The sequence below is a fragment of the Petaurus breviceps genome, unplaced genomic scaffold (assembly GCF_028583685.1).
Source record: "Petaurus breviceps papuanus isolate PSGF00001 unplaced genomic scaffold, PetGlider_PUasm1.0 90692, whole genome shotgun sequence".
Classification (NCBI taxonomy): domain Eukaryota; kingdom Metazoa; phylum Chordata; class Mammalia; order Diprotodontia; family Petauridae; genus Petaurus; species Petaurus breviceps.
In genome coordinates this window covers 1,327,520-1,351,553 of record NW_027187313.1, presented here as the reverse complement: position 1 = coordinate 1,351,553, position 24,034 = coordinate 1,327,520, and the positions used below count along the sequence as shown (strand labels likewise).

Genomic DNA, 24,034 nt, shown 5'->3' with positions numbered 1-24,034 from the left:
TTTGTGTGGTGTGGAGATGGTGGGAAGTGGTTTAGATATCTGGTTCTGGGCAAGATGAGGTGATGCTTCCACTCTAGGTGCAGAGTCCAAGGTACTGGTGGGAAGGGGATGAGGATGGTGACTGGAGTATATTCAGACTGCATGGTATGGAGATGGCAACATGAAAAGCTAATTAGCCAAGCTGATGAGTTTGTACTTTATTCTAGAGATTGCAGAGAACCACAGAAGGTTCTTGTGTGGGGAAATGACATGGTAAGATGTGTACTTGTGGAAGACTATTTTGACAGCTGTGTAGAAGATGGATGGGAGAGAATAAAAGTAGCTAGGCCAACCATCAGGCAGTTGTAGTTATCCAGGAGGAGAGTATCAAAGGAGGGGATAGTAAACAATATTAAATGTTTAGGGGAGGATGAGGAGCCAGTGTCACTGATGACCTTAGAATGAGTTTGATGGAGTGGAGGGGACATAAGCCAGACTGAATTGGAGTCAGGTAAGAGAGAGTGGGTATTGAGGAAATTTGTCTGTGAAAAGAAGAGGGAGCAGAGATGTCTGACTTTGATAGTTTCTTCTTATCAATGCAAGGATCCAAGACAACTCCAAAAGGATTCATGGAAAATGCTGTTCACATCCAGAAAAAAAAAAAAGGTATGGAGTCTGAATGTAGATTGAAGCATATTATTTCTTCTTTCTCATGGTTTCTCCCATTGGTTCTAATTCTTCTTTATAACATGACTAATATGAAAATAGATTCAATATGAATATATATGTAGAGCCTATATCAAATTACACCCTGTCTTCAGGTCAGGGGGAGGGGAGAGGTGGGGAGAAAATTTGGAACTCAAAATCTTATGGAAGTGAAGTTGAAAAGTAAAAATAAATACATTTTTTAAAAAAAGAGCAGAGCAGAATTAAGGTTTTTTGTTTGTTTTGTTTGCTTTCTTAGCCATGGGAAATGTGAGCTCATTGGTAAGCATAGAGGGAGTTAAGAGTATAGAGGAGATGGAAGATGAAATCAAGAGATTAAAGATGAAAAGGAATAGTAATTCTTGGCTAGAGGTTTTGGAGAAGGAAGATAGAATAAGGCTGCACAGGTAGAAGAGCTTAGCCTTGGAGAACAGGGCCCCCTTTTCTTCTGAGATAGCTGGAGAAGAGGAGTGGGTTAAAATCACAACTTTTAGGGTATGCAAAAGGGGAGTTGAGAATTATTTTTTATTTCAGTCTGGATAAAATAGGAGTTGAAGTCATCTGCTAAGAGGCATTGGGGGACTTGGGAATTGGAAAAAGTCTTTTGATGTTGGTTTTAAAGTTTATCCTAAAAAGAAGTTGAAAAAAATATTTTGAGCCAAGTCAGGATTGTTGGAATAGATGTGGATCCTCCCAGGGAAACTCCTTGGGAAATCTTACAAGAATAGTTTTAGGAGACCTAGAGGTCAGAGTATTCTGAAGCTGATAAGGAGAGCTAAAGAAATGAAAAAGAAAAACTATGGGGGAGGTGAAGAGGAAGGTCAAATAAAGAAGGATCACTACTTGGAAGGGGAGGGTTGTTGGACATTGGAAAGAAGATAGAGCTGCTCAGTTCTTCTTTTCCTTTAGTTTTTTTTTTTTGGTTTGTTTTTTGTATATTTTTGCCAAAGACAGTGGGCCTTGGGTTGTAAAGAACTCAAAACCTCGCCTAGATCATCAGGAAGATTAGCTTCCCTTATGAGTTCTGGTCATTAGGCTTAGGGAGCAGTTTGTATCCCAGTGTACTGAAAACCAAAAGATGTCATTTCTGAACCATTCTTGATGATCTTTCAAGGCTTATGGAGCACAGGAGAAGTACTATGGGACTAGAGTATTTTCAGACAGGGGAGAGAATAGATTTTGCTGAATAAACTTTGCCATTGAGTTTGTCATTACTGTCTGGCAGTTTTCTTGAAATCTCAGAAATGAAGTAGTCTTCATGAAGAAAGAGTATACAAAACTGACTTTCCCTTTTTTAAAATGAAGTTATTAGATGAGTACCTAAGAGAAATGCTTTAAGTATATTACAGAATCACAGAAATTAAGTCTAATCTCTTGATGGTCTCAGCTTCTATGAATTCAGCTGTCATCTCTATGCAAACGACTCTCAGATCTGCATCTCCAGCCTCATCTTTCTCTAAACATTGCTTCCATCTCTGGGTGCCCCCATGAGCATCTGAAACACAAATGTCCAAAATAAAATACAGTATCTTTTACCCTACTTTACCCCTGTTTCACACCTTCCTCTTTTAACAAGGGGAGAACTATCCTAGTTACCCACCTTTGCAATCGGTGAATTACTGCTTTCACCCATCTCTCCTTTAACCCCACAGCTAGGCATTTGCTAGGTTTGTTGACTCTGCCTCTACATTATCTTTTCCATCTGTTCCCTTCTTTGCTCATGTGGCCACTATCCTAGTTCATGATTTTTTCTGCTTCTGCTTTCTGATTGGTTTCCTTTCCTCTAACTTTTTCCCCTCTCCAGACCATTCTGGGTTCCTGTACTCCTGATTAGTGAGAGCTCACCATAACTAACTGGCTCAGGTTCAATATAATATACTTGGGTGATCTCTCTGGCTCCTTCCTCCTTCTGCTTCTTGATCCCAGCATTGACATTCCTCCATAGGGTTTGTCAGTCAATCAATAAACGTTTATTAAGTGCCTACTGTGTGCCAGCATTGTCAGTCAGTTGCCCCATGACAGCACTCTTCTTTTCTCATCTCTGTATGACTTGTCTTCCCATGATGGAATGTAAACTTTTCAAGGGTAGGGGATTGTCTTGCTTTTTTATTTGTGTTCCTAGCACTTAGCACACTTTCTGGTGCATGGTAACTACTTAAAAACTATTTTTAAAGTTCATTTTCCACACAGATGCCACCTTCTATAGGAAATCTTTCCCCACTCCTCTCAATTCTAGTGCCTTCCCTCTGTTAACTATTTCTCATCTATCATGTATAGAGCTTACTTTGTATATATTTGTTTGCGCATTATATTGTCTCCCCAATTAGATTGTAAACTCTTTGAGGCAGACTGTGTTGCCTTTTTGTATCCCCAACCCTTGGCACAGTGCCTGGCAAATAGTAGGTGCTTAATACATGTTTATTGGTTGATTCTAAAGTGCTTTCCTTAAGTATAGATCTGACCATTCCCCTTCCCTCCCCTGCCCAAGAAGCCTCTGTGGCTCTTCATTGCCTCTAGTAAATGCTGCCCTTCAAGTTCCCTCATCTTCTCCCTACTCCCCCTCCCTTTCATATAATACTGTTTCCTGTCTCTGTCTTTGCCAGACTGGAATGTTCTTCCTTCTCGGGATCTCTAGTTTCCCTTAAGACTCAACTCAATGTACTATCTACTACAGGAAGCATTTCTGGATTCTCTGAGTTGTTAAGTGTCTTATTCTCTATCCCTACCCCCAAAAAACTATGTATTTATTTTGTGTAAATCCTGTGTTTATCTGTGAACAGGTTGCATCCCCCATAGTGTAACTCTTTGAAGGTAGGCTTACATTTGTATTTCTGTCCCTGGCACTTGTTTATCAATTCATAAATACTTGTTGATTGAATTGGAAGGGACTTTCATCAACCATCTAGTTGTATCTGTGCCTTAAAAAGAATCCTCATGAGTATGTTTAATGGGTGTGATAGTAATGGCAATTAAAGATTCCCCTGTATTGGCTTGGTTTTCAAATTGATTGTGTTAAAACCCAGAGTTTGTTAATCCCACCTGTGGGATGGACTTGTTGATGTGAAAAGAAAGTCCTGAACTGGGAGGAGCTGGGTAGATTTGGAGAGACAAGAGAGAGGCAGAAGATCTTTTTTGGAAGCAGCACCTCGTGGAGAGAGAGAGACTAAGAGAATTGCTGGTGGCCGCTTTGAATTGCCCTGGACTTTTGAGACCTGCCCCCTGAGCTGCCAAGGACTGAGGTGACATGGCTGTTTTGCTGGTACTTTGTCTGTTTTGATGTTGTTTTGCCAAATTTGTCCACTGGTGAAAGACAGTCCTTTAGTTGAAGAAGTCCTGGAACCTGGCTGTTCGCTAAGAAGCCCTGAGACTGTCCTGCAGACAGAGAGTGAATACTGTCCACTGGTGAGGGACAGTGCTGTTGTTGCAGGGGTCTGGAGACTGTCCTGCAGACAGAGTGAATACTGTCCACTGGTGAAGGACAGTGCTGTTGTTGCAGGGGTCTGGGAGCCTTTCTGTTGGTTCAGAAGCCCTGAAGAAGGATTTTCTTGTTGTATGTTTACAGAAATCCTGGGAGAGGGTTTTGCTAATGTGTTCAGGGGTTCTAGGACTGTTCTACAGACAGAGGATGAATTCATGAAGGGACTGGCAATGTATCTTATGGCCTTGCTAAGCCTTGTCTCCCCAGGAACTAAGATTGCTGAGAACTTGCCTCATGTCAAGATGAAGAAAAGAGCTCCATTTGGGTATTAAGTGCTGTGTTTAAACTTGATGTAACTCTGGGGTAGATTCAATTGTGATCCAGGGGTGGGGAAACTTTTGACCTTTTTGTGTTCTGTGGTTGAACAAATGAATGTAGTTTACTTACGTTTGGAAACTAATCTCCATTTGAGAAGAGGGGCTTTGTGGTGGACTTAATTAAGGTATAGCCTGGGGTGGAGAACTATTTAGAACAGGGACTTTGTAATTGATTGAATGATTGGAAGGTCCTGGGGTGGGATAGTACTTGGAGATTATTTAATCACACTTAGTAAATGCTGTATTTTGAATGATGTCATGTTTTGATCTTCTCTGTTCTGGGTTTGTTACTGAATAAAATGGAGAGCACCTATGCTGGTATTCTGAACCTTGGGAAGTTGCCTTTCTTTTGGCATTACATTACAATGGGATATTCTTTTGGGGAGTATGGGTAGGATTAAATGTCTAGCCGAGATCCCTTCTAGCTGCAAAATTTTATAATTCCATAAACGATATCTGTTAGATAAGATCCAATGAGATAATATATGATCAGCATAGTAGCTATTATTCTGCAACATTTTTATTAGTTATTTAGATAAAGACTTGGTTGACATGCTTATCAGTAATTCACAGTTGAAGCAAAATTGAGAGGGCATAGTTAAGATTATGTGAATCAAGTTAGAAAACCATTGAGTTTTAGTAAAATGAAATTTGATAGGATTAAATGTGATTTTACATTTGCGGTCAAAACAAGATGGATGTAGCACAGTTAGTTTAAAAAAGATTTAAAGCCTTTAGTGGACTAAAAACTCAACGTACTATATACACCTAAACTAACGTACTTTAATGCTCTTGGAGAGTCAAAGCATCCCTGAAGGAGGAGGTGATCGTCCTGTACCCTGCCCTGGGCAGACCACCTTTGGAGTACTTTTGTAGGGGCCATTTCCAGTCATCCTGATCTATATCTTGCCATTGGACCCAGACGGCTCCAGAGGAGGCCTCCCTCATTGAAATCAAATTCACTTGCAAGTCATGGCATCACCTTCCTGATGTTATGGTCTTCTTCCAGAATGAAGGACAAACAACAACTTGTGTAAGGTCTTAGGCATCAGTTTTGAGTGTCCACAAAAAGGCATCCAGGATAGCCATGGGGGATGGAGTTCATTGCTTGAAGAAACTGAGACTGTTTAGCCTGAAAAAGAGAAAAATTGGGTGTAGGGGAAGGAATGACATGAAAGTGGTCTTAAATGCAACTAGAAAGACTGTCTTATAGAAAAGGAATTAGATTTGCTTGACCCCTGAGGGTAGAATTAGTGGGTGGAAGATGAAAAGAAGCAAAATATGGATTAATATCTGGAAAATTTTATCCATAAGTGGAATGCATTACCTTGAGAGATTGTGATTTTTCCTTTCATTGGAGGTCTCTTCAAGTTTGTCAGACCATATTATATAGTGAACTTTTTTTCATGTAGTAGTTGGGCTAGATTGCCATTTTTTAAAACTTTTTTTTGGAGGGCCATTTGGGGTTAAGTGACTTGCCCAACGTCACATGGCTAGTTTTTGTGTTAAGTGTCTGAGGCCAAATTTGAACCCACATCCTCCTGACTCCAGGGCTGGTGCTCTATTCACTGTGCCACCTAGCCGCCCCTAGATAGCCATTTTTAACTCTTGTAATTTTTCTCAGAAAATGATACCTAAAATTCTAAGAATATTGTATTAAATATATTTTTTCTCCTTTTGATGATCTTTAATCCTTTTATAATTACCTCTAGAGACTAATCTTTGTTTATATCCAGTCCCAAGCTTTCATTTATAAACTTCTACTTCTAGAAAGCCGAAAGTCTAAACAAAATTTATATGGAAATAATGTTCATTAGATTTCTTATCTCTTATTTCCATTAAGTATTCTATTTTCTTTCTTTCTATTTTGGAGTGGGGAAGGTAGGGCAATTGGGGTTAAGTGACTTGCGCCTGGTCACACGGCTAGTTTTGTGTTAAGTGTCTGAGGTTGGATTTGAACTCAGGTCCTCCCGACTCCAGGGCTTGTGCTCTATTCACTGTGCCACCTAGCCACCCTAGTATTCTATTTTCTTTAGAGATATAAAACCACTACTTGTTATCCACTAGACTGTAGCTCTAACTAGTGTTATCTGTAGATCTTCAGATCTCTCTCCTTCCTCCATGAGTTTGGTACTCACAATTTTTCTCCCCTCTCCTACTCCGGCCTTTATACTAGGAGATTTTAGTATATATATTGACTTTTGAAAAATTTAATCACTCATTTCCTCACTCACTTTCCGTGAGCTTTTTCTCCACCCACCTCAGCCATAGATGTTCAAGAATTCTGAAATCCATTTATCTGACTACAGTCTATTGACTTTTCACCTCTCCCTCTTCCTTCCCTTGCAAAATCCTACTCTTTATCTACACTATGATCTCCAGTACCTTGACCCCTTAGTTCTCTACTTGGTCGTCTCCCCTGAAATAATGCATCTTTCCTCTTTTTCCCTGCCTTGACCTCTTGATAAACAAACTGCACTTTTCTCCAGAAGAAGAAGAGATTAAGAGATAGCAAGAATATACAGAAAAACTATACAAGAAACATCTTAAGATCACGGATAACCAAGATGATGTGGTTACTGATCTAGAGCCAGACATTCTGGAGAATGAAGTCAAGTGGACCTTAGGAAACATTGCTAAGAATAGTGGAGGTGATGGAATTCCAGCTTTAATCCTAAAAAATGGTGCTGTTAAAAGTGCTGCATTCGATATGTCAGGAAATTTAGGGAAACTCAACAGTAGTCACTGAAATGGAAAAGATCAGTTTTCATTCCAATCCTGAAGAAGGACAATGTCAAAGAATGTTCAAATTACTGAACAGTTGCACTTATTTCACATGCCAGCAAGGTTAATATTATGCTTAAGATTCTGCAAGCCAAGCTTTAGCAATATGTGACCTGAGAATGGCTGGAAGAGTAGACTGGTTTTCAGAGGCAAAAGAACTAGACACTAAATTGTCAACATTTGATGGATTATGGAGAAAGCAAGGGAGTTCAGAAAAACATCTATTTTGCCTTCATTAACTATAGTACAGCCTTTGACTATGTGGATCACAACAAAATGTGGCAAGTCCTTAAAGAGATGGAAGTACCAGATCATCTTACTCATCTCCTGAGGAGCCTATATGTGGGCCAAGAAGCAGTAGTGAGAACTGAACACGAACTGATTGGTTTGAGATCGGAAAGGAGTAGGACAAGGCTGTCTATTGTCACCTTATTTATTTAACTTCTCTGCAGTGTACATCACACTGAATGTCGGGGTGGATGAGTCAAAAGCTAGAATTAAAGTTCCCAAGAGAAATAGTGACAGATATGTAAAGTATACATCCACTTTGATGCAGAAAGTGGAGAGAAATTAAGAAGCCTCTTGATGAAAGAGGAGAATGTGAAAACTGGCTTGAAGCTTAATATTAAAAAAAAAAACTAAGATCCTGGCAACTGGTCCCATTACTTGCTGGCAGATAGAGGGAGAAGAAATGGAAGTGTCAGATTTTATGTTCTTGGGCTTAAAAATCACTGAAGATAGTGACTGTGACCATGAAGTTAAAAGATGCTTTCTCCTTGGAAGGAAAGCTGTGGCAAATCTGGACAGGATACTAAAAGGCAGAGACATTATCTTGCCAACAAAGGTCTGTATAGGCAAATCTGTGTTTTTTCTAGTAGCTATGTAGGGCTGTGAGGAAAGCTGAATACTGCAGAATTAACACTTTCAAATTGTGGTACTAGAGAAGACTTTTGATAGTCCCTTGGACAACAAAGGAGGTCAAATCAGTCAGTACTTAAATTAATTCAGGCTATTCACTGAAAAGTCAAATATTGAAGTGGAACAGCTTACTTATTTTGGCCGCAAAGTGAGAAAATGGGACCCGTTGGGAAAGATGTGTGATGCTGGGAAAGATTGAAAGGAAAAGGGGACAGCAGAGGATGAGATGGACCGATAGTGTCATGGAAGCAATGAATACAAACTTGGACAGACTTTAGATAGTGGAGGGTAGAAGGGCCTGGCCTGCTATGATCCATGAGGTCACAAAGAGTTGGATGTGGCTGAACAACAAGAAAGTACCCTCCTTGACTGTACCCTCCCTTTCCTACCACTTTCTCCTCCCCTAACCCAACCCAATCACTTACTTACTTTACTATATTTCTATTTATAGTCCTTTTATTTATTTGATTTTTAAAACCTCTTGTGGAATTCATTTGATCAGGAGATACATGAGATCTTGCCTCCTTTTTTGAATAGTCTTTCTTCGAACCCTTGATTCAATAAAAAGTAATTTTTTCCCCGCTTCCTACATTTTTTCTTCTTCCTTTCCTCCCTCCCTTCTCCCCTTTGGGGAATATAAACACTTGATCATAATTTCTCCCGTTTCCATTTATTTTCCTTTCTTTAATCTGTTTTGCCTTTTGAATACTCTGCCCAGCCCATTTTTCTCCAGGTGAATGCTTGGAAGTCATTACTTCTATTAAATTTCACCTTTTTTTTTTATTGTTGAATTATACTTTGTAGAATAAATTATTCTTAAGTATAACCCCTTTCCTTCACCTTTTGATATATCATTGCTGTCTTTACTTTTAGCAGTTGATGTGAAATTGTACAATCCTGATGGGGGTTCCTTGGTATATGATCTGGGTCTCTTGTTTTTGGTACTTTCCCCACCCTAAGATTTAAAATTCCCATTTAGGGTGTGTTATACGGTAGTTAGGATTTATCTTTGGTGACTGGGCTTAGCAGTCATAGGATTGTAGATTTAGAACCATCAAGTCCAACTTCCTCATTTTACGGATGAGGAAAGTGAGGCACAAAATGGAGACATGATGTAGGTAGGGTCACACAGTTCTTTTTTTTTTTTTTTAAAGCAATTGGGGTTAAGTAACTTGCTCAAGGTTACACGGCCAGTTATTATTTCTGGGTGTGGTGCTGAGTATCTGAGCCTGGATTTGATCCAGGTCACCCCGACACTGGAGCCGGTGCTCTTACTCGCTGTGCTACCTGGCTGCCCCATACAGTTCTTAGTAAATATTTGAGGCAGGATTTGAATCTTGGATTAGAGGATGGTTGGAAGCAGTGTTTGGAGTCAGTATCTAAGAGAGGGTAGTGTACCAGTAAAGATACTCTTCTGGAATAGACCCTTAATTCATGCTTTCCCATTGTACGTAGTCACTGTATGTGTTTTTCTGTAAGACCTTCTTAGAACATCCAATGTGCTAGTGGGCTGTCACTGTTCTTCCATTCGTACCATTTGACTGGTCCATCTACTTCAGCCAGTCACCTCTCTGGTCTCATTTTCTGTCAATTTAACATAGTCTCACAGAATTGTATCGCCTCTTTAATCCTGAACTTTGATATTGTAGTCTTTAACCACAACCCCTTGTCTGTGCACTTTTCCCACTCTATCACTCCCTAAATCTCTTTTCTAGTTTATGTAGATCTGTGGTTCTTTGACCCCAATCCCACTTTAGCTTTATCCCTACCCAGCTAGTATATATGTCAATGATTCGCTCTCACTCTCTTTTCTTCTAAAACTCCTCCTTATCTTCAGTTATTTCTGATTTCCTGTTCCTGATCTCTCCCCCCAACCATCTGATTTCTGTTTCTAGGTTGTTAAATATTAATGGACAGAGTTTATTAAATGATGATTTCATCCAGGGGTATATAACCTCAGATGGCCCCTTCAGTGTTGACAGTCTTCTTCCCTACTCTTAACTGGTTCTAGATATTTTCCACAGCAGCTGTTCCAAACTCTTTCCCAGCTTTAACTCCCTACATACATTTCTCTTCCCCTTCCAAAGGTTTATGGTAGATGAGTTATTTCATTGAAGATTTCTTTGCATCATCACCACTCTTCAGTTCTGTCCTTCTAGTTAGAGAATACTTCTTACTGCTTTACTCCTCTGTTATACTGCTTACTGATCCTCCACCTGTGTTTCGCCTAGATTAGAGCATATTGTGTTTCTATGTAATGAATAATTTTTGCTTTCTATGTAGCCTAAAACTGAGGCGTCTACACAATGTAATTTAATTTTTATAGGTTAGGAACAGTTGTAGAAAGTCTTAAGTCTACTTCTGAATTTCTGTTCCATTCCAGAGGTAAGGAAATAGGATAGAAGCCTCTCTTCCATCATGTCATTTGCAAAACTTTCATCATCCTCATAGCCAGCATTTTTTTAATGCTTATACCGTGCTAAGCCCTTATGATTATTTTCTCATTTGATCTGCACAAAGATGGATCGTGGGAGTGTAATGCCAAGCAGAGGCAACTTCCAAGGTTACTTCCAAGGTTCAGAATACCATCATAGTAACTCTCCATTTTATTCAATGACAAATTAAGGCAAAACATTCACAGAACAGAGAAAATCAAAATACAGCATTCACCAAGTGTAATTCAATAATTTCCAAGTACTACTCCACCTCTGGAAAGTACATTCATTTAGTCAATCACAAAGTCTCTCTTCTCAGGTGGAGATTAAGATAGTTTCCAATCATAAACAAGGTTATATTCATTTGATCAATCACAGAGCACAAAACGTCAAGTTTCCCACCCCTGGGTCACAACTGAGCTACAATTATCATCGGTTAACACCAAGCACCTTCTCAGAAGGGGTAGTGGGAGAGCACAAAGGCCATCTACCCCTGAGCTACAGCAAGGCTAAGATATCATCACAGTATTCAATACCCAAGGAAAGGTCTTTTCTTCATCTTGACTTGAGGCAGATTCTCAGCAATCTCTGTTCCTGGGGAGGCAAAGCTTAACAAAGCCACAATATACATTGCCAGTGTCCTCATCAATTCACTCTCTACCTGCAGAACAGTCTCAGGACCCCTGAAAATATCAGTAAGACCCTCTTCCAGGATTTCTGTAAACATACAACAAGAAAATCCTTCAGGGCTTCTGAACCAACAGCAAGGTTCCAGGATATCTCTCTCGCCTCACCTCGCCTCGCCCCGCCTCTCTCTCCCTGTCCCTCTCCCCCCTCTCTTTCTCTCCCTTTCCATGATGCTGCTTCCAAAAGTTCTGCCTCTCTCTCCTTGGACCTCTCTATCCATGGCACCAGCTCCTCCCAGTTCAGCCCTCTCTTTTTACATCAACAATCCATCCCACAAGTGGTATTCACAAGCTCAATTCACACTCAACCAGAAAACCAAGCCAGTACAGGGGGATCTTTAAATTCCATTACTATTACAGGGAGGTAGGGGCTATTTATCTCCATTTTACAGATGAGGAAACTGAAGTGCAAACAGAGTTGAAGTTACTTGTTTACAGTTAGTGTCTGAGGCTTGATTTGAACTTGGTTCTCTCCTGACTCCAAGTCTGTCACTCTAACCTAACCACTGTACCCTTGGCTGCCCATGCAGTAATAAATGATCATAGAGTAATTTTCCTATGCTGATTGAAATTACAGGGTGGTTAACAAAAGGTTTGTGGCTAAATTCTCTGAGCATTTGGACAAAAGGAAAGCATCTGGATTAGTTATGAATTGTATATCTATAGGTCGTTACAAAGGAATTTGTTCAGTATTTTCTTGCTTTTTTTTTGTTCAGTATTTTTGGGGGGGGCCATATTTGAAGATTGTGTATGGGAGAAGTTGTATGATGAAAATACTTCCTGAAACAAATTGAAAACCAAGTATTAGTGACTGTTAAGGATCATAAGATTTTAATTTAATATTTTACTATCTATAGTCAAGCATATAAACAGTAGGTAATTTTAATTCAGCAAGCATTTAGTAAGTACCTAATCTGTGCTAGGTATTGGGGTTACAAAGGCAAAAATGAAACAGTCAACCTCAGGAAGTTTGCTTACATTCATATAGATAAGTATAAAAAATATATGCCAAATGAGTATAAAGTTATGTGGTTTTTTTTGTTTGTTTTTGGTGAGGGTAGGGTGGGAGGAAGAGACAGAGAGTGTGGGCACCAGCCTGGGAGAATCAGGAAAAGATTCTTATAGGTACTTGAGCAAACCTTGACATGGGAGCTAGGGATTAAGGTGAAGGGAGAGCATTGCAGCATGGGAGGTAGTCATGATTGTCTGTACAAAGGAAAGAAATTGGGAGAGACGATGTCCTCTATAGTGAACTACAGGTTAGGTTCATCTGGTTGTGATGTAGAGCATGTGAAAGACCCTATTCTACGACTGTCCGGGCTTTGGGGAATCACATTCATATAGATAAGTAAACAAAAGATATGTCAAGTGAATATAGTTAGATGGATGTTTGTGTTGTTTTTTGTTAGCTTTTGTCTTTTGTGAAAGGCTCTAACCTCTGAGGGAAGTGGGGGGGGGGGGGAGGTGAGATTCTTATGGGTATTTGAGCAAACCTTGGTGTGGTCCAAGCCTAGAAAGATAGCCTGGAGCTAGATGGCCAAGGGTTTTAAATGCCAGAAAAACTTGGGATTTTTACCAAGACAATAAAGAACCCCAGAACTTTCTTGGGGTGGAGGAAGGGCTGTCAGCTTAGGAGCTGTGTGAAGGGTGGGATGGAGGTGAGAAGAGATGTTGTCGAGGTAGAATTAATTGACAAGACCCTGGGTGACTGGAAAGATGCTGGTACATTTGACAAAAATAGAGAAGTTTAGAGAGTTGAGTTGGAGACAAGATAAGTTCTCTTTTGGACATAGTGCATTCGAGATATTTATGGGACGTCCAAGTGAAGATGTAGGACTGGAACTAGGGAGAGAAGTGATGGTTAAGCCCACGGGAATACATGAGATCACTGAGGACATAGAGAGATGAGAAGATGGTCTAGGACAGAGCCTTGGAGTAGAAGCACACATGTGAGGACACTGAGAAGTGGTGGTTAGACAGGAAGGAGAACCTGGTTAGTGTCAGGTGCTCGAGGGAGGTCAAGACTGAGCAAAAACCATGGGCTTTGTGTAGTTAGAAAATTATTGATGACTGTAGAACAATTTCTCACTTCCTATTCACCTCTCAGCTGTTTCTGATCTGACTTACACCCACAACAGGGGAAGTAGAAGCCCTCAGTATAGATAGCTTTTCATGGGAAAGAGGATAGCTCTTAGGGAGGTAATAGGTCAGGTGCAGGTTTTTGTTTTTACTTTTTTAATTAGGTGAGTTCTTTGGCTTCTTTGTTTTGCTTGGGGCACTGAGAAGTGACTTGCCCAGGGTCATGCAGACACTATGTATCAGAAGCAGAAATTGAACCTAGGTGTTCTGACTTGGAGGCCAGGTTTCCACTGCACTACCTTTCTCTTGTGCAGTTTTTTGGACTTTATTCCCTTTCATCTCCTAGGAGTTAAAGCAAGAGAAGAGCAGTAAATCCTTTTGTGCAGTACTTTGAGAAAAGGAGCACAATGGGAACTGGTAGGCACATGAGGGGAGCTGACTTGTCAGGTCCCCTTGCCATCTCAGGGTGCCCTCTACTGATTCTACAAAATCAGATCCACTTTAACCTTGGAGGGGAAGGCACTACTTTTTTTTTTTAAGCAGTTGGGGTTAAGTAACTTGCTCAAGGTTACATGGCCAGTTATTTCTGGGTGTGGTGGTAAGTATCTGAGCCCGGATTCGATTCCAGGTCATCCCGACTCTGAGGCCGGTGCTCTTACTCACTGTGCTACTTGGCCTCGCCGGGAAGGCACTTCTTAATATCTGGACAGTAGCAAGGTACAGATGGTGGCATAAGCTAAATCTTTACAGAAGCCAGGAACTTCTAGACCTAGAGAATAAAGAGAGAAAGGAGAGCATTCTGGAATTAGGGACCAGCCAGTTGGGGTTGGGAGAGCAAACCTAAGAAGGGGAAAAAGGATAAGTTAGGGAATAAGGAGAGATGAGGAAAAATGAGAAAATGAGATTGATACGCAGTTGAAACCAGCAGGAGGAAAAGGAGACTTCCTGTACCCAGTATTATACCCCTATTCTCTCCCCCCCCCATTTTTTGGTAGCCCATTTAGGAGGGCTTAGAAGGACATGTCTTCCCTTGAATAAGAAGAGCTAAAGGGAAATTGCTGCTGGACTTTGGTACTAAGGAACTGTTCAAGTATAACTAGCTGACAATCTCCCTGTCTGCAGTTGAAACATCCCATAATACAGGTAATTCTATTTGGAAACCACTTGTAGTGTTACAGTCCAGGGCACTGTGAAGTTAACCTTACTTGCCTGGGATTAGACTGCCAGGATGTGGTAAGGGCTGAACTTGAACTCAGTTTTTCCTGGGGCTGGTTCTCTAGCCAGGGCTGTCTTAGTGCCTTACTATCTGACTGGGTCAGTAATTAGGGTAAAGGGAAGGGGAAGCTTGTAGATAAAACCATAAATCTTCTCTTACAGGTCTAAATATTGACTTGATTTAAAAGTTAAGTACACCTTCATATTGGAGAAAAAACACGGGCACCTGCTGTTTGTTGAGCCCTCTTGGAGTTTGTTGTGGCAACTAGCTGGTACACTGGATAGTCCATTGAACTTGGAGACAGGAAGACCTGAATTCAAATCTATCCTGACTCTTACTAGCTGTGTCGCTTGGGGCAAGTCACTTTACTTCTGTTTGTCTTACAATTTCCTCATCCATGAAATGGGGGTGATAACAATATCACCTGTCTTCCAGGGTTCCTGTGGAAATCTAATGAGATGATATTTGTAAAACACTAGTCTAACTTTCCAAGCTTTTCAATCCACTTCCCTATGAATCTTCACTTCTCGCCAGAATAAACCATTCGTGGTTCTCCTTTTTGGCCTTGTGCCTTTCCACCCTCTGTGTCTGCTCTTGCCATTTTTGTCAGCTGCCAGGCCTTTATGTCTTCCTCATCCAAAATCCTAGCATTGCCCAAAGCCAAACTCAAGTTCTTTATCATTTTTGAGATCTTTTTATCTCAGAGATTTTCTTTTGTTCTTGAAACATAACAATCATCTACACTGCTCATTGGTAACTAATCCTCATCTGTTTTTAACTTTTTAAAAAACTGGTGTCTTTTGGTTCCTTTATTTCTGTCTTCTCCCTCCTCTTCCTTACCCTTTCCTTTAGAAAGGTAAAATAAAAAAGAAAACAGGTCATCCAGATTAATACTCCAAACTCCTAGTTTTCCAACCCTGTAATGAAGGGAGAGAGGTGTATTTTCTCAGCTCCTTTGGCGGGCTTTATCTTTTTGCTTGTTTATTTTCTGCTTTTTCCTGTAGGCTATGGTTATTGTATAAAGTTTTGTTTCCCTTTTGCTTCATTTTTCATCAGTGTGTTTTAAGCCTTACTCTGTTTCTTTGACTTCTTCATATTGTTTCCTTGTGGCAAAGTAATGTTCTATACATCCTTCTGTCACAATCTGTTTGAATTTTAAACATTCTCCAAATATTAGGTACCTACTGTTTCTGTTTCATTGCTATCATCAAAAGTTTTGATAGGAATATTATATTCTCCACAGAAATTTTGTCTTTGATCTATTTCGGCATGTATACCTGGCGGTGATGGGTCTCTGAGACAAAGGATATGGACCTATTGAATTTAGCAAATTGTTTCACAGTTTACAACTGTTTTAGTTATAAATTATAAAATAATAACTGGTTTAGCTCTACCAACAAATGGAGTGTTAGCATGCTTGTTTTTTTTTGTAATTCATCAAATATCAACTGGTTCCATAATTTTGTTATCTTGTCTTACAATTTATTGTTTAACTCTTACCATTTAGCTCTTCATGTATTTGATGACTTGTCTTCCCAACTAGCTACATAAGTTCTTGGCAGGGCAATGTATCAAATAAGGGTGCGCAATAAAATGGTAGTTGATTAAAAGTAAGAGTTATATGTAGATGGAAATGAAAATGTGTAGGAAGATTTCAACCAAACATCTGGTCTATCCAAATGTCAGATTTAATCTCTTCCTTGTCATTTGCATTCTAGTTACCCAACACGATGGTGGGTGAAGAGAAATCTGTGAGAAATCGCTGGCTTACATCCAAAGAAAAAGATGAAGAAAAGAGAAATGTACATAAAGAAGAGATGCTACAGACACTGCAAGAGGCCCCACAGAAGCCAGAAAATGGTGAGCAGGCACCTGTCGTTTTGCAGCCATAGTTTTGGAATAGAAAATAAAAATATCATCTTGGGGCAGGTCAGCCTTTTTGGTGAGGAATGATTATCACCACCAGTTGCTTCAGAGATTACTAATCTGCACCAGTGCCATAGGTTACTTTCTCTTGCTCTAGGGTTAGCCACGTGGAATTTTGTCAAGTTGAGTCAGAATCATAAAGAAAAGTGAGCAGTTAAAATAAGGTTATATTTGAGTAATGTAAAAACTTGAGGAATGTATTTCCATGGTCATAGGAGTTTTCAGGGGAAGCCCCTGTTCTTTCCCTTGAAAATGTACTACTAAGTATTTTGTCTTAATATTTTCAGTCTTTATAACTTTCCTACTATTGATGCATGTCCTTTTTTTTTTGGTGGAGGGAGATTTTTTTTTTTACAAAAATTTGAAATTGAAATTTTGTTTGCTAAATACATAGGGGAAACTTGAGAGATTGGTCTTTGACGTGCAAATATATGTTTTATACAGAAATAGTTTTCTTCATCTTAGCTTGCTGAAATTGAATTTAAAATTTTGGCAGTTCTTTTACTAGCAATTTAGGTACTGTTTTTGAAGCTTGTGTATTGAGAATATTCTCTAGTCTCTTCACTCTGGAATGACTGTACATTTATATATACACGTACATATGCAAATGTATTTGTGTGTGTGTATTTACATTATATACACATATACCTTTGAGTCTAGATTCATAATAGATTGTGAAATTTTGAAAAGGGAAGAGAAACCCATTATGGGTGGGGAGAAAAGTTTTATTTCCCATACTGCATGATAGGCTTCTTGAGCACAATTTTTCCCCACTTTAGAGCCCCAGTAGCATTTCTCTTTATAAAATTCCTCAAGTTAAAAGTGGCATGTTTTAAAAAACAGTTCTTGCAGAGTAACAGGAAACATCTATCTCCTTAACCAACTTCTGTTTCTGGTTTCATCTCATCTCTGTGCCTTTGTATTGATTGCTATCGCCCATGCTACAACACTCTCCTTTCTCATCTCCACCCCTTCGTATGCAGTGATTCTTTTCTTTTGTATTCTCTTTATAGAATAAAACAAGCATTTATGTAATGTAGTGTAGTAAAAAAAAGATGATTGTACATGAAAATGCAGATCTGTTACGTACAACTTGCTATTTTTTAAAAATATATAGTAAAGGTTTTGTGGGTATCATTTCCCACACTTCCCCCACCCCCCAGTATGGCCGTTGGACACAAATAGGTGTATATTCCTCTGATTCTTTCAAAGATTCAGCTCAGGTGCTGCCTTTTGCAGGAGGCCTTGCAGGTCTCCCTAGTTAACTTAGCCTTCCCCTCTAAGATTGCCTTCTACTCTGCATCTATTTTATAAGCTCCTAGGGGGCGCCAGGTGGTGCAGTGGATGGAGTTCTGGGCTTGGAGTCAGGAGGTTCATCTTCTTGAGTTCAGAGCCTTAGACACTTGATGGTTTTGTGACCCTGGGCAAGTCACTTCACCCTGTTTTTGCCTCGGTTTCTTCATCTGTAAAATGAGCTGGAGAAGGAAATGGCAAATCCCCTAGTATCTTTGCCCAGAAAGCCCAAATGGGATCGTGAAGAGTGGGACATGACTGAAATGACTGAACAACAACAAAATTTATTTGTGTTTTTTGTCCCATTTGTATGTAAACTCCTTGAGGACAGGGGCTATTTTTGTCTATTTTTGTATCTCTCTGCTTAGCATAGTGCCTGTGGCAGAGTAAACCCTTAATATTTAATAAATATTTGATGATTAATTATAGTTACTTACGTTGTTATGTATTTTCTACTTGAGAGATTTTTCATCTTGAGGCTTCTCTAAGAAGTAATGAAATGAATGAAAATTTTCAACAACATTTTATTTAATTAGCATAAATGAGATGACATAGGAAATCTCATTAATTAAATTAATCTCATTAATATGGAAAATAGTCCCCAATAGCTAATGAAAGCTTTTATTCCATATTAAATTGTCATGGCTAAAATTTATGCTAATTAAATAAAATGTTGTTGAAAATTTCATTCATTTCATTTCTTGAAAATCTGCATAGTTAATGAGATTTCCTGTGTGTCCAGACTTTAGGGACACCCTGTATAGAAAGCATTAAACAATTTTGCCCTCACATCTTAATGTACACCAAATTATTTGATTCAATAAGAAGACTGTTTTGTGCTAGGGAATGCAAAGTGAAAAAATGAAGCAGTCCCTGCTGTCATCAGTCAGTTCACAAGTATTAATTAAGCACCGGCAGTGTGGTGTCATACTAGCTAGCATTTGTATAAGTCCTCAGAGAGGAGACCAGTTTACCTGGAGTATGTGAACAGGAGTAATCTATAATTATTTAGGAAAGATAGATTGGGCCCAGGTTAGAAAGAGCTTTAGAGGCAGTAGGAAGCCCCTGTGGTTTCATAAAGGGAATGGCTCGGTCATAGCTACACCTAAGAAGAATCACTTTGGTTGTGAGGGTGTAGAGTGAGAAGACTCTTGAGGCAGGGAGGCCAAGTAAGAGGCCATTACAATAGTGCATGCAGGAGATGATGTTTGTCTTGAGGTGGTGGCTCAGAGCAGTGAGAAGGGGACAAGTGCATATGGTCTGACAGCAAGATGTGACAACTGCTCAGCTGTTCAGGTTGAAGGAGATGAGGACACTGAGGTTACAGACCTTGAGAGACTGGAAGAAACATGGTGTCCTTGAGAGAGGTAGGGAAGTTCCAAAGAACGGTGGATTTGGGAGGAAAGATAATGAGCGTGGCACCATGCCATTTGAAATGTCCGGTAGGGCAGAAAAGCTTGGTCAGTCAATAGGGCAACATTTATTAAGCGACTACTACATGCCCGGCCAGTGTGCCCAAGCATTGAAGATACAGAGAAAGTCAAAAGAGAGCCCCAGTGCTCAGAGAGCTCAAAGTTTGATGGAGAAGACAGCATGAAAACAATTATGTGTAAAGAAGTTATATATTCAGGATAAATGGAGATAATCAGCAGAGGCAAGATCCTAGCATTAAGGGACATCTGGAAAGACTTCTTGTAAATTGCTCGTTATAATCACACATCATTCACATTTGCTCTTTCCATAGACGTTGTGGTCATGTTGTTTTCCTAGCTCTGCTTTCCATGTTTCTCTGAATTCTTCATTTTCAGTTCTTATTATTCAGTTACATTAATACACCCCAAATTATTGAGCCACTCCCCAGTCAGTGATTACCTCTTTTGTTTCCAGTTGTTGGTTTTTTTGAAACCTCAAAAAGTAGTGAGCTGACTATTTTGGTTTATATTGATCTTTCTTTCTTTGAGTTCTGTGGGTTAGATGCCTGTCAGGGTGCTTTCTAGGTTAAAGGGTGTTGATAGTTGAAGCTTATTTAAAGCTTAATGACAAATTACTCTCCATAATGATTGGCTCTGTTCATACCTTCACAAAATAGTGCACTATCTTTCTGTGCCTATTTTTCTGTAGACCCTCTGACATTACCTATTTCTGTCTTTGGTCAATCTTGGTTTGCTGTCCTTTTTCCTTTTTTTCCCAATTTATTAAATTATTTATTTTAAGTTTTCAACATTCACTTCCATAAGTTTTAAATTTTCTCCCCATCCTCCCCCTCCTTCCCCTAAAATGACTTGCAATCTGATATGGGCTATACATATACATTGCTATTAAACACATGTCTTCCTTGACTGGTGTTTCTTGTATGATGTTTCAAGCACGTTTCTCTTGGGATCAAGGTCCATCTGTAGGTGATTCTTAGCAGAGTCCTTTGAGGGTGTCTCTAATTCCTTGTGCGATAATATATTTTAAAATCAAAATTGTTTTTCATGTGAGAAGTTAAATTTTCGTTTTCCTGTTAGTGGATCATCAGGTCACATTTATTAGTCTTCAAAGGGATCATAGAGGGCATCTAGTCCAAATTCCTCATTTTATACTTGAGGACACCAAGGCCAAGAAAGATTAAGTGATTTGCCCAAAGTCAAACAGATAATCAGTAACATTTGGACAAGAACTCATGAGATCCAATTCCAGATTGAGTAATTTATAGGTTTTGAGTACATCCTTTAAAAAAAAATCAAACTAAAACTGCTATATTGTATAAATGAGGTCCACAAAACATTTCCTTTTATACTCAAGGTTAGCTAATAGTATGGCATTTGGAATGAGGACACTGACTTCTCTGAGTTGGAAAATGTGAAAAGGAACCTTGATCATTTCCTTGTACCCATTTCAGTTCTTATGCGTTGTGGCAAATCTCCAGTGTGTGATTGTGTGGCACCTTACTTTGGAGAGGAGGCAAAAGGAAGCCCACAAGGCTCACGTGTCCAAAAGAGATTTTAAATGTTTACCTTACCAGCCAACTGGAGATAGGAGTGGAGGATATTGTAGACCTTCAGAGCCTCCCCTGAATGGGGAGGTATGACAGCTACTCTATGGAGGGCTTCCCAGCTTTTCTTTTTGGCCTAGGAAAAGATCTGCCAGAAATAATCCTGTCCTTTCAGGCCTTCCTGGAGGGTGGTTGAATGAATGGAGAAAGCGTTAAATACTTAAACTAGATGTGCCAGGTCCTGTGCTAAGTACTGGGGACACAAATAAAAAGACAGTTCCTACTACACTCAGAGAGTTTAAAAGATAACATGTAGGGGAGCATGGAAGGAAATTTGCCTGGGGGAGTCATAGATGAATGAGGCAGCTGATTGACAAACCCTTTCCAAGAGAAATGGGGTATTTGTTCTTTGCCACCTCTGTGCTTTGGGATCTGTGGGCACAATGATTGTTTGAGGGAAATGAAAGTACAGGATTGGACTATGATACTCAAGGTTAACTAACAAGCAGCATGTGGAACCATCCTATCTTTTTTATTTTTTTCTTTCTTTTTTCTTTTTGGAGGGGGAGGGCAATTGGGGTTAAGTGACTTGCCCAAGATCACATGGCCAGTAAGTATTAATTGTCTGAAGCTGAATTTGAACTCCAGTTCTCCTGACTCGGGCCGGTGTTCTATTCACTGCACCACCTACCTGCCCCAAGCCATCCTATCTGACTGCCAAGTGCTCTGGTACTCTTTGAGCCCAGATGAATATTTATTTATTAAGTTATCATTAGGGAAAGAGGATACGACTGAACTGCTTTTAGAGGCGAAAGCAGGAAACAGTATACACTTGGAGGATGTGAGCCATTTAGCAGGAGTGCCCCTTTGAGATGTTTTCTGAAGTTAAGATTTTATGGAGGTACCTGTAGTTTGTTTTACTTGGGATTCTACATGTAAATACCACCTTAGACTCCATAGAGGAAAGGACAATAATCTTCCAGTACACCAGTAACCTAGCTAGAAGAAAAAAGCCTCAGTTATTAATATAGTAATGTATCAGTGTGTGTGCTTGTATGTTCTGTGGCAAGGGATTTTCATTTTTCATTTTCATTTTCATTCCCCAGAGGGAGGATGACAGTTAAAAATTCTAAGAAAGAAACATACACTTCTTTGTATAACAAAAACTAGAATTTTTGTAGTGCTTCAGGGTGTTCAGGCAATTTAAATATATTATCTTATTTGATCCTCATAACAGCCCTGTGAGGTAGGTGCTGCCATTATTCCTATTTTATAGATGGAGAACTGAGGCTGAAGGGTTAGTGACCAGCTCTAAGGTCACACATCTAGTGTCTGAGGTAAGCTTTAAACACTAGTCTTCTTGACTTCAAGCCCAGCTCTCTGTCCACTGTGTCACCTAATTGCCTCTTATACCAAGAAACCACAAGCCACTAATTGAGGCCATCGTGGTCTAACAGGCCCTACAGCTCAGTGTCTTTTTGTTGTTATTTATAGTTCGTGGGCTTTCTTTCGGAAGCAGCTTTGTCACTCTGGGTATTTAAAATTGTGCCAATCTTGAAGAGGCATCTTTTTTTTTTTTGGAGGGGGGAGGGCAGGGCAATTGGGGTTAAGTGACTTGCCCAAGGTCACACAGTTAGTAAGTGTTAAGTGTCTGAGGCTGGATTTGAACTCAGGTCCTCCTGACTCCAGGGCCGGTGCTCTATGAAGTAATTCATAAAGTGATTCTTCTTTTTAAGAATCCTTTCTTACATCAAGTTATTTTTCTTTCAGTGTTTGACAAGAGTTTTATGTTGACCTTAGTTTGAGGGCTTTATATAGTTCAGAAAAGTAAATTTGAGTAGGACTTCTTAAACTATATTTACTTAGAAAAACTTTGGGAAATATGATCCTTTCTGTGTTTTACTATGACGGATCTTTTGTGTTGTTACTGGCATAGTCTTCCAAGTGTTTGCAGTTACACTTAAAACTGTTTCTTGCCACCACTCCCTAAAATGATTATTGCAGGTTATCTGCTCAATGTGTATTTTTTTTTTATGGAAGAGACTTTTGTAAACTGGAAAGTTTAACAACTCTTTCTCTATTATCTCTATGGATATCTAATATTATTTTATGTTGAAAGGTTTCAAAGTTTAAATCAGTTGTAGAGTTGTTTTCTTTAGATTTCAATGATCTTTATTAATTAGAGATTTTAAAGTGGTTTAATCACCTTTTCATTATCATATATAAAGAATTTTAGTACTGATTGACTAACTTTTCTTTTGTTCATTCTGACCCACCTTGGCATTTGTTATCATAGAATTAGGTAGTGTAAATTAGGAAGCACCTACTGAACAATGGTCTGAGCCTAGATGGGCTTGAAGTTCTGGGCTTAAAATCCATCTCTTGTCTTTGGTGCCTGAGTCACTTTCAGATAGGTCACTGAATCTCCTTGGGCTTCAGTTTCCTCACTTGCAAGAAGAGGGACTTGGACCAGATGACTTCTAAGTTCCTTTTAGCTCTTAAGTTTCAGATCCCCAGGTTTTCTTGAATTCTATAATGGTGCAAGTTTTGTGTTTGGAGGTCTTTACTTCCCTGAAAAATTACTAGAATTTTAATAGGAAAAATTCTGTGCATACTAATGAAAAATACAATGGATAGATTTATTATCTCTGGCATTAAGATTTTATTTTCCTTTAGGTAGTGCCCATAGGAGTAACTTGCTAAATTGTATTGTATTTTTAGGCATAACCTGTATATGCCTTGCTATCTTAATAGGCCTACAAGGAACTAAAGATCATTTTATTTGTTTTTTTATTTTTATGTTTTTTCCTTTTTGGAGGGGGGACAGCAGGGCAATTGGGGTTAAGTGACTTGCTGTATCAGCAATGCCATATTCACAATGCCTATAGAGATTACAAATATGCTGATATAATTATCCATCACAAAATACATCAGGTTTGCCATTTGGGGAAATAAACTAGAAAATTTATTAAGATACCAAAAGACTGAGTCCCAAAACCAGAAAGTGAAAGCCATCAGAGTAGTTATGACATTGGCACAGGTAGATAAAGTAGAAAGCACCCACATTTTCAAGCCTTTAAAACAGAACAGGCTACCTCAGGCAAAGGTCCTCCTCTCCCCACTCACGGCAACCACCCAGTGTCCTGGAAGAGCGCTCCCAGCAGCTCCGGCCCCTGGCAGTGCTCAGCCGGAGTCCTAACTCAAAAAAAAAAAAAAAAGGCAACTGCTGCCAACTGCCAAC

At 39.4% G+C, this 24,034-nt stretch overlaps 1 protein-coding gene across 1 annotated transcript in view; it reads left to right on the top strand.

Moving 5' to 3' along the window:
• SOAT1 (sterol O-acyltransferase 1) overlaps positions 1 to 24,034 on the top strand; it is an 85,170-nt gene that overhangs the window by 4,663 nt on the left and 56,473 nt on the right. Inside the window, exon 2 of the mRNA XM_069065465.1 lies at positions 16,316 to 16,457. Within this exon, the coding sequence (XP_068921566.1) occupies positions 16,328 to 16,457 (130 nt within the window). The 5' untranslated portion in view covers positions 16,316 to 16,327. The remainder of the gene's footprint in view (positions 1 to 16,315; positions 16,458 to 24,034) is intronic.